The sequence below is a fragment of the Ursus maritimus genome, unplaced genomic scaffold (assembly GCF_017311325.1).
Source record: "Ursus maritimus isolate PB19 unplaced genomic scaffold, ASM1731132v1 scaffold_17, whole genome shotgun sequence".
Taxonomy (NCBI): domain Eukaryota; kingdom Metazoa; phylum Chordata; class Mammalia; order Carnivora; family Ursidae; genus Ursus; species Ursus maritimus.
In genome coordinates this window covers 31,104,176-31,115,416 of record NW_024424119.1, presented here as the reverse complement: position 1 = coordinate 31,115,416, position 11,241 = coordinate 31,104,176, and the positions used below count along the sequence as shown (strand labels likewise).

Genomic DNA, 11,241 nt, shown 5'->3' with positions numbered 1-11,241 from the left:
TATCAGTGGAATCCTCTGAAGCAAGCAAGAATTTCCAGCATCCATACATGGGATGCTCTCTAGGGTCTCAGGAAGGACCCTTTCCCTTGCTGTTCATCCTTCATTATGATTTTCACTCCTTTTCCTTTCTGGCGTCCCAGCCTTGCAGGAGCTGTTTTGGTTGTCAGAGAAGTTTTGCTCTGAGATGCCTTTAAAGGTCTGTTTTTAGGAAAACAGGATTCACTTTGCAACCTTCTTGGGAGTTTTATTTAGCGAGAGCCTCTTCATCCCAAGGATTTAAAGCAGGATGGAAACTCCAGCTCATGAATCAAAACAGCCCTCCAGAGCTGAAAGCTAGCTGTATTTGCATAACAATTTAGCAGCTCCAAACAGAAGGGCAAGGTCAGGTGAAATAAATTGCCAAGGTCGTGGTTCTCTTGAAGTGGTACTGAAATTCAGAACTGCAGGTCCCCAGTCTTGCGTACCCCAAGGATGTGTCTCCTAATCTCCTTCTAAAGGATACCATGGCATAAAATAAATCTACTGCATGCGTGGAAACCACAGGCCTGCCCTTAACCCTCTCTTTTGCTTCTAATTTCAGATTCAGATCCCGGAGGAAGGGACCAAATCGTAAGCCACTGACTTCACTGCATTACCATACAAATGAAAGAACTTACTAGAAACAGTGATCAGGAGGGCTCTCTAAACTAGAAACTGCTGTTGATCGTGCTTGAAACTCCAAAAGTATTTTGAAGCTCTTTAATTTCTTGATCAAATAATTGCTTCAAATTCACTTTTACTTCTGAGAATCTAAAAACACAGGGAATCCTTAAAAACCGCAAAGGCCCACGTGCCCGAGAGAAGGAAGCTGAGGAGATTAAATGTGTAAATGATTCTGGCTTTGGTGCCCTTAGCGAGAAAAACCTTTAAAGCAACAGACACATCGAAGAGAAGCTCGTTAAAGTCACAGCTTCTTAGAACCTATCCCAGTGAGCCACGGGATTTCAGATTCCTCAGGCACAACTCCGAATTCGGAATTCTCGGCGGCGCAGAGTCCTCGCCCTCGCGGGTCGCACGAAATCTCGCAAACCAAGCCCCGGCGCCTTTGAGGGGAGCGGACTTTCCAGGGGCGCGGGAAGCGCCACCCGGGAGTCTCACCATCAGTGGGCGTTTAGCGCAGCCAAGCGACAGGCTGGCGCCAGGGCTCAGCAACAGGGAGGCGCCGGCTGAGGCGGGGAGAACTTTGCGCTCCGAGCAGAACCACCCTTTGCTGGCCAGTCGCGTCGCTCCTCCGAGGAAGCAGGCGGCGGCGGCGACTGGGCGGAAAGAGGAGCGAAGCAAGGAAGAGAGGAAGTAGTAGCGAGACAGGAAGAAAGATGAAGCCGGTGCCGGGGGGCCCCGCCAGAGGGTGGCCGACGGTGGAGCAAGGAGGATTTGGCTTCTTTTTCGCACTCCGGGCGTGAACGCCTTCTCCTCCGCGACCCCAAGGAAATAAGTGGGTCTCGCCTGGGCAGAAAAGGAAAAGAAAAGAATCCAAGTGAGCGCGTTGCCTCCTGGGTCGCGTTGCCCCCTAGGAACTCCGGCTACTTCCCAGCCCAGCCTCCAGGCGGGGCCGGACGCAGTGCCCGAGCCGCCCTGCAGATGGGACGGGCAAGGAACAGGCGCCCAAGCCGCGGGTGACCGGCTCCGGCCCGCCCGCCTGCCCGGCTCCGCGCAGGGTCCGGGCGGGCAGAGGATGCGAGGCGGAGGGACCAGGGCGCGCTAGGCTCCAACTTGGATGGCCCGGAGACCGCCTCGGCTCCTGGGAGCGCTTCGCCGCGCAGAGTGAGCTGCCCGCGGGACCTGGGGGCGGAGACCTTAGGCAGCGGCTGCAGGGGGGAGAGCCGGACGCAGGAGGGGGCGCGCTTTCTCCCTGCGGGTCTCAGTAATGAGGAGACTGAGTTTGTGGTGGCTGCTGAGCAGGGTCTGTCTGCTGCTGCCGCCGCCCTGCGCTCTGGTGCTGGCCGGGGTGCCCGGCTCCTCCTCGCACCCGCAGCCCTGCCAGATCCTCAAGCGCATCGGGCACGCGGTGAGGGTGGGCGCGGTGCACTTGCAGCCCTGGACCACGGCCCCCCGCGCCGCCAGCCGCGCTCCGGACGGCAGCCGGGCAGGCGCCCAGCGGGATGAGCCCGAGCCAGGGACTTGGCGACCCCCGGCCCAGTCGCCGGGCGCACGTTGGTTGGGGAGCACCCTGCATGGCCGGGGCCCGCCGCGCGCCCGGAAGCCCGGGGAGGGTGCCGGGACCGAGACCCTGTGGCCTCGGGACGCCCTCCTCTTCGCCGTGGACAACCTGAACCGCGTGGAAGGTCTGCTGCCCTACAACCTGTCTTTGGAAGTAGTGATGGCCATCGAGGCGGGCCTGGGCGACCTGCCGCTCTTGCCCTTCTCCTCCCCAAGCTCTCCTTGGAGCAGTGACCCTTTCTCCTTTCTGCAGAGCGTGTGCCACACCGTGGTGGTGCAAGGGGTGTCGGCGCTGCTCGCCTTCCCCCAGAGCCAAGGCGAAATGATGGAGCTCGACTTGGTCAGCTCCGTCCTGCACATTCCAGTGATCAGCATCGTGCGCCAGGAGTTTCCGCGGGAGAGTCAGGTGAGAGGAGTGGGGCGCCGCTTGGGGGCCGGGACCTTATGGAGGGGAGGAGGAGAGAAAGGGGAAGGATGAAGTCCAGAGGGACTTGGGGCTTTACAACTTTGGTATTGTTTAAGGATCGGGCCATGTCCATAGATGGTTGCTTGAAGGACCTCAGTAAAAGTAAAATAAGACAGTGTAAGTGCGGATGGAAATAAAATAAGAGGCAGAAGTAGCAGATAGAAGAAGGGAAGTGAGGAGAATAAGCGAAAAAATACTCATGTTTTGACCAGCTGGGAAAACCTAGTGGATGCCGGAGGGAAGTAGAAGTCAAAGTTCAGGAACGTGGAGAGCACTGGATTTTCTAAAGACGAGCGCGGGGTGTGGGGATGGCAGATCCCTGGCCATGCTAGAGTCTTTCCCTCCCAAGAGGAACTGAGCCTGTGGCGGGGAAGAGCTGCATCTGCTCTGACTTCTTTAGAAGGTGTGCTGGGGCGGTGGTGTACGGAAGAAAACAGCCCTCTGAATTCCTACGAGTAAATAGGAAATCTGCAGCTAGTACGGAAGCAATAGGTAAAGAAGGGCGGTTAATTACGCTTGGGCATTGAAATGCGTTACAATTATTATCCGGTAGCGTAAAAACCGATGGGAGGACTCATGTGAGATTGGTTTTTTGGTACCTACCTTCTTTCTGTGTGATGTGGGCTCAGAGACTGGCTGTTGGGCAGTTGCTGTGTTCAGCCCGTTTCTGTCTCAATGATGTAGGACTAAAGAAGAATCTAATGCTTTCGTTTCTTATAGGTTAAAAAACTTGAATGTATTTTCAATAAAAGAAGCTATTTGTGAACCTACCGTTGACAGTAATATATTCAAAGAGAGGGCGGGGTCCTTTCAGCAATAGGAGTTTGCTGCATTTTGTGCATTATTTTTATCAAAATATCAAGCTTCATCAAGCCTTGCACAAAGTATTTATGAAACAAATAGGTAATTGGTGTTGGCCCCATGTTAAACATTGAGGAACTAAGGAAAAGTTTTGGTCAGTGTACTAATAAGTGTCCAGACACTGAAGAATCTTTAACTCTACATATCATTTCACTATCCCTTAAGTTGGGAAAAAATATTTCTAATCTCTTTTCTTCCACTTTTGATATATATACAGAGATAAAAGCTAAAATGAGTAAGGCCAAATACAAGTGAAAAGTTTGATAGAATCTATGCATAAAATATCAAGAGAGTACTAAAGATTTCTTTTTCTAGAAAAATGAATCTTACATTTTTAATCTTAGGAAGGCTGGGCACCTGCTACTTTCAGCAGTTGCCCAGAAGATTGCTATTTAATGCTGAACTATAGAGATTTGATCTGCAGAGTGCAGGCTAATTAACTTTTATCTAAAACATTTCCGTCACCTGAATCTGAATGACTGTAGGCAGCAGATGGGAAGGCAGGGAAAACACAGGTGCACAATGCTGCCAATGGCCAAAGTGTTATAAACATGAAATTGCATCCATAGGGTGCATCATTATTAATATATATGCAGAATCAGATTGAACGAAGTGCAAGAGTCAGCATCACGTGCTTCTCATCCTTGCTTCTGTATTACCTAATACTTCATAGGTTGCCAATAGTGTTCACAGTCTCCAGACTCTTTTCCATTTGTAGGTTGTTTGGCAGATCTTAAACAGCAAGAATTTCCCCCAAATTAGTGTTCCTTAGTTAGAAAGGAGATTGTGTTCCATGATGGATTTGTGCAGTATCCAGCACATTACAACAAGGGGACCTGAGAAACCATGAAGCAGTTTCTAGAATCAGGCAACTTCACAGCTTTAGGACCACTGTGGGAACAGTCTTCCAGGGAAAACACTTACAAGCTGACAATAAAATGGACAGTCCGCCAAGCACATTTTCTTCTGTACTTCAATTTAGAAATGTATTTTAAATCACTGTTGTCACTGTTATTTTCATGGCACACTTCTTGAAAGGGAGAGATTATTATATTAACTCAGATCTCGTTTGTCCAACTGACATGCTCTTTCATTTATCTCTGTATTTTAAATTCAAACATCTCTAACTTGTCTTACTTTTAGTGTATCATTTAGATGTCATTCTATAATGTTCTATATTAAGAATGCCCAACTCAATGCCAAGTCACCATAATATGTAATTTTAGGATATGACCATAATCTGCTTTCAGCAAAAATAATAACTGATCTTTCCCTTGCTTCTGCTACAAAGTAGACCTTTCTCCTATACCCTGATGTAATCAAAAAAGGACAATTTTCAAAATATAAAAGAATGTCAGTCATTTTATACATTAAATAAAATTGATTTAATTGCCACTGTTCTCATTGGATTCTACTTCCCAGTGACCTAATACATTGATTGGGCCAGTGCCTGAATAAAGGATGTTAGAAGAAAGTGGACTTGTCCACACAACCAAGTAAATAAAATTATGTCTCTTATTCAGACAAATCAAAATTGCTTGGAGCAGTAGTGACAACAGTGTTTTCTCTTACTTTCTTTTAGGCTGTTGATTTCCTTCATATGAAACCTTTAATTAATAAATAGTGGTTTTGATAGTATTCTGCCACAGCCATGAGTGAAAGGAGATACCACGGAAATGCTCAAAACCCTGATGAAAGCATTATAGTTTTATTTCACTAAAGCATTTATTGGAAACAAACATGTAAGATCATCAGCTTGTGAGGAACCAACTTCGTTCAAGCAGGGAAATCCATTATGCATAAGATAATAAACTAACCTCTTTTAGAAACCATATGTATTATCACTACGTAAATAAAAGCTTCATACAACATTAGCACATAGGATAGGATCAAATCACGTTTCCATCTAAAAAAATCTGACTTTACTATACACACAAACTTCTACTTGAGACTAACTCATTTTATTAAAATAATTTCTTAGTTCTAAATTCTGTTCCCATGACCTTCAAGTAATGGTGCTGCATAAGGATCTAGTTACATTTAAGTTATTTTAAGTTCTTATAATTGTTCTTTCTTTCTCTTCCATCCCATACTACCTTTTCTTCTAGGGTTTTGGTATAGTTTCTCCAAAGTTAACTCCTTGAAATTTACCTGCTCAGTTAGTGACAGATGCAGCTTTCTTTCTAAAATGTGTATCTCATGCTAATTCCATATTGGTTCCACTAGGCAGAGTTAATGGAGTAATATAATTGGCTTAGATCCAAACTGATACAATCAAAAACTGACTCAGGACTTCTGGGTGGCACAGTCAGTTGAGCGGCAGACTCTTGATTTAGGCTCAGGTCATGATCTCAGGGTCCTGAGGTTGAGACCCAGGTGGGCTCCCCACTCAATGGGGAGTTTGCTTCTCTCCTCCTCCCTCTCCTTCTGCCCCTCCCCCTGCTCCTGCACGCACACACACACTCTCTTTCTCTCTCAAATAAATAAATAAATATTAAAAAAATAAAAAACAAAAAGTGACTATTACTATTTTCAACTCCAGTTGAACATGCCAACCACAGTTTGCCTGTCCCATGAGCCATATATGCTAATTAATGTTTATTCCCGTGGAAATATAGGTGTTTTAGATGGTTCCTTTTCTCTGACAACACAGTGCGAAGTACTGAAGCCTATTTAAGAGTTTGGCTAGCACAGTGCCACTTCGGTATGATACAGGGACCAGAACAATAATACCATCGAGGTACAGGTTTCCCTCACTATCTGCAAATAAAGCATTCCTATGAAACCTCTTGTAAGCCAGAGTGGCATAAAGTGAAGAGTATTCCTGCTTGCCAAAAGTTCTTGTAACACACTTTGAGGAAAGACCTACATTAGCACGTTTTCCTGAATGGAAAAAATTCAGAAGGGGATTTTCACTTTTATGAAAGCAAAGTGGTATCATGCGGAGTTTCAGAAGTTGGGATGCCAGTTGTGCCCCTTTAGGCAAGGTTTTGCTTTCCACTGTCAATTGTGGTCCGGAAGCAGATGATCTCTCCTCCCCTCACGTAGCGTCAAAAGATCAATAGTAGCTTCCCGCTGTATCGTAGTGCCCACGTCTTTCTCCTCACTTCATCTTCTCACATAGACATTTTATCATCCCACATCATCACAAGAGGAAGGTGAGTGCAATACAATATTTTGAGAGAGAGACCATATTCACATAATTTTTATTACAGTGTATTGTTATAATTGTTTTATTCTGTTATTGTTGTTAATCTCTTACTGTGCCTAATTTATGAATTAAACTTTATCATAGGTATAGATGTATAGGAAAAAAACACAGTATTTATAGTGTAGGTACTAGTCATGGTTTCAGGCATTCACTGGGGGTCTTGGAATATATCCCCCATGGTTAAGGGGGACTACTGTATATGTCTTAGGTACGTCGTTAGGCGACAAGTAAAGGACATTTATTTTTAAAAGATCTGCTCTCAACTATATTGGTTTTCCTTACCTTGCTCCACGCAAAGCACTGCTTTCCGTCCTCTGGGGGAAATATATTCTTCTGTAATTCATGATGAATGGCTGATAGTAGCACCTAATTGTTGCCGACTTGAAGATAAATGATTTCAAATTAAATGTCAAGTGATACAAAACTTTTCTTAGAAGTGATCTTTTACAGACTCCTCTTGAGGTACAGAGACTTGGGATTAATTTGGAAGTTTTTATTTTTAATTTGGGAATTTTTTTTTTGCAATACTCAAATTTTTTTCCAGATAAATAGATCAGAAGAGATTAGCAGATACATTCACTGAGCAGTTAATCTGTCTCACCCACTTTTCTTGTGCCTACCACAGTATAGTCATAGAGAGTATTTGGTCTTGACCTTCTTTGACTCTTCCATCTTGGAGTTAATTTATGATTGAATCAACTGAACTAAGTATTTGCATCATCTGAAGACCAGTTTCATTGTTTAATTCCTTAATGTTTTATCTTTTGGTGTTACAGAATCCACCCTGAATTTTGTGCCATTAGACTTTATTTCATGAATACCTCCAGTGAAATTCCAGTCACGGTGGTTAAAAGGCACAATATAATGGAAGGTATATTAAATAACAATCAGAAGACTCTTAGCCTTCCTCTGCCTCTTACTGGCCATGTAATCTCGGGAGAGTGCCTCTGTCTCTGAACATCTATGCTTATCAGTAAAAAGAAGGTACTTACCAATCTGACAGAGTTGTTTTGTGAATCAAATAAGAAAACGGTGTACTTTGGGAAAATTTATAGCGTTAGTCAAACTAGTAGAGAAGTGTTGGTCTGATAAGAATCATCCAAGTCCTAATTTTTCACTAATTCTCATTAGTAGTTACCAATTGAATTGGGACGTGATTCACAGCGTAACATGTCTTCATCCTCCACCTTACTCTCTTCTCCCTCATTTTCTTTCTCTTTAGAAAAAGAAAAGTTGGTTTAGCCCTCCCCCAAAAAGAAAAAAAAAAAAAAAAAGAACGAGACTCCTAAGTACGTTGCACACTTGCCCCAAAATAGAAGACGTGCCATAGGTACTATTTCTATACCGATGGCAAATTTTTACCTATGACACATCCACCACAGTTTCTAGAGCCTTAGGTATTGCCATCGAAGCCTCAATAAGATGCCCAAGGTTTTTCAGAAATGTTGGTTTCTCACGTTGGTTGTAAGTTTTTCCTATCAGCAAACTTAACAATAATAGATTGTTCATGAGAGCATGGCCTCTCCTCCTGGCTCATCTGATACTATTTTCACAGCAAGTTTTTCTTGAAGAAAAAAGCAGTGTGTTGATTCATACTCACACAAGTGCCTTGTCTCATCACGGACAGATAACAAAGAGTTTGCGGACAAGCTACTTTGAGTACCACTGCCCTAGACAATTATGGGGGGCTCTCATAGCAAGGTATTGTTCATTTTGGTGACATCACGAAATGTAGAGATGAGAATCTCGTTGTCTCTTGTCCTGCTGACTCTAGCTACTGCCACTCACATACACAGAAAATAGAGGAAGTGTACAACACCAGAAATGTGACGCTCAATCTATAAAACGAGGCAAGAAGGAAGAAAGAACATCTCAGCATCTGCCACATTGCTTTTTGAGTGAATGCATGAATAACTAATGGGAATCTTTAAGCCACTCATTTGTCTTTCTCAGATCTTTTCTTTGTGGGATAGTGGGAGAAAAGAGCAATGGGGTAAAGGTGAACTAGGAGTAAGCCAGCCGCCTGTCCTTGCTCTCGCCCCATCCCTTCCCTTAACCCAACCTAACATCCTAGCCAGATTTTCAGTTGTCCTTCTGAAGGTATAAGACTCAGTCACTTTCAGGGAACACTGTGATCTCCTGCATTGAGGGAGCAGGCTGATCATACAGACGTGGATTCGTACTGTGTCAGTTGGAGTAAATACTGACACTGAAAGGCGAGTATCTGATGGCCAGGGATGGTCCCCTGGTAGAGATGAGCCTTCGAGGATGCAAGTGGTAAAGAATTAAACAGGATGACTTCTTTTTTAAGTCAGGCTGAATCATGCCCCATTGTTCTTGATTTGAGTCATAGATTTAGGGAAAAACTCAATCATATATATTTTTGTAGCATTTATGCTTTTCAAGTCTTCTCCACAAATGTGCTCACAGAATCCTCATAACAGTCGTGTGAGTCACAAAACAATGTATACATCATATGGAGTACTAGAGGAGCTATACACTGTAAGAAGTGCAAAGTCGCCAAGAAGAAAAACAGACTAATAGCTCCTTCTAAATTCAGTGCTTTTGTTAGCCTACAATCCAAGAACAGATTGGATCCATCACTGCTTTTGAATTAACTCAGAAAAGAGGATAAAAGAGAGAGAGATCTACTTCAAGTTTGATTGTTAAAAGTGTATTTCTTTTTTTTTTTTTTTTTAAGATTTTATTTATTTATTCGACAGAGAGAGAGACAGCCAGCGAGAGAGGGAACACAAGCAGGGGGAGTGGGAGAGGAAGAAGCAGGCTCATAGAGGAAGAGCCTGACGTGGGGCTCGATCCCAGAACTCCGGGATCACGCCCTGAGCCGAAGGCAGAGGCTTAACCGCTGTGCCACCCAGGCGCCCCTAAAAGTGTATTTCATACTAAATAACCAATAGTGGGAATTGACTTAAATGAATCATGATATATCTTTACAGTGGAGTTCTATATACCCATTCAAATGAAAATATATTGACACAGAGAGAAAAAAAATTATATAATGTATATAGAATATGACCTTGATCCTGGAAACTTTGAAGTCTAGAATTTTATTTACAAAAATGGTAATACAAGTCCATTTTTTTCCTATCCATGCTTATTAAAAAAAAATAAGTATGTATTAACTATATGATTAAAAATATTAAGAAAAAAAGATAAGTTACCTTTACATTTCCTCACCAATGCTTTTGATACTTCAATATGAAAATATAGATTTTAGGAAAAATTAAATTGTAGAGTATGTTTAGATTTATCAAAGTCCTTTCACATCAGTTTTTCATTTTATCCTCACAACTACTTCTTAAGGTGAGGAAGACAAATAGTATTTATTGCCTTTATTTTGCAAATGAGACAATAGGAACATTAAATGAAAGAAATACAAAGTAGGAATTAAGAGAAGAGGTTTTTGAGAAGTACAGACCTATGTTTGAGTTTTAGCTTTACAACTTTTAGACATCTTGCCTTGGGAAATATGCCTCAATTTCTTGATCCATAAAATATGACTCTCTTCTAAAGTTGTGAGGATGACACCATGTATGCAAAGTTCTAAGCACAGCACCTAGAGCACTGTGTGTTCTTATTATGATAATAATCATTCTTTTGATATAAAGTGTTGACATGGCAAGATTAATAAAAACTAAAATTATCAGAATAAGAACTCAAATATTCTGGGCTGCTCTCTAGAGTAATTCTATATGTATTTCCTTTTTTCTTTCTCTTTCTTTCTTTCTTTCTTTCTTTCTCTTTCTTTCTTTCTTTTCTTTTTCTTTCTTTCTTTCTTTCTTTCTTTCTTTCTTCTTTCTTTCTTTCTTTTCCTTCCTTCCTTCCTTCCTTTTTTTCTTTCAAAATTTATTTATTCCAGAGAGAGAGAGAGAGCATGAGGGGGTGGAGAGGGGCAGAGGGAAAGGGAGAGAATCTCAAGCAGACTTCTGCTGAGCAGGGAGCTGGCCTCAGGCCTCCGATCTTAGGACTCCTGAGATCACGATCTGAGTTGAAACCCAGAGTCCAATGCTCAACTGACTGAGCCAGCGAGGCACCCCTGTATATGCATTTTCAAGATGCATAGATAGTCAGGCTTAGGAGATCCAGTTCCCTTGGACCAACCCTAAGAAAAACAAAGAAAACTGCTGTTTTGAAACCCCACTTGGAGTTTGATTTCACTGACGTGCTCCCTCAGCCTAGGTGTATGTAAAGTTGGTTAGCAAAAAAGTGAACTTTGAGGTCCAGTTTCAACTAGTTGCCCCTTTGTATTGGTTCTGAATGATTGGCTCTTTGGATCAGTTACGTCAGAGGTAAAAAAATAATGTTCTAGTTCTACTCGTTAGTGTGCGGAACTCATAATTCTTGCCTTATCTACTACCCTAATTTCTCATAGGCACCTCCCAGGAATTAAACTTAAGGAACAGTAGAACCATGAGCCAGTTGATATTTTAGACTTCTTGGGGGAAATGAAGTTGTTAGGGCAGAGTCTAGTTTGACATGGATT

At 43.1% G+C, this 11,241-nt stretch overlaps 1 protein-coding gene across 1 annotated transcript in view; it reads left to right on the top strand.

The window, feature by feature from the left end:
- Positions 1 to 1,906: 1,906 nt before the first annotated feature.
- The window catches only part of GRIN3A (glutamate ionotropic receptor NMDA type subunit 3A), a 140,716-nt gene continuing 131,381 nt past the window's right edge, over positions 1,907 to 11,241 (top strand). Inside the window, exon 1 of the mRNA XM_008708024.2 lies at positions 1,907 to 2,605. Within this exon, the coding sequence (XP_008706246.2) occupies positions 1,907 to 2,605 (699 nt within the window). The remainder of the gene's footprint in view (positions 2,606 to 11,241) is intronic.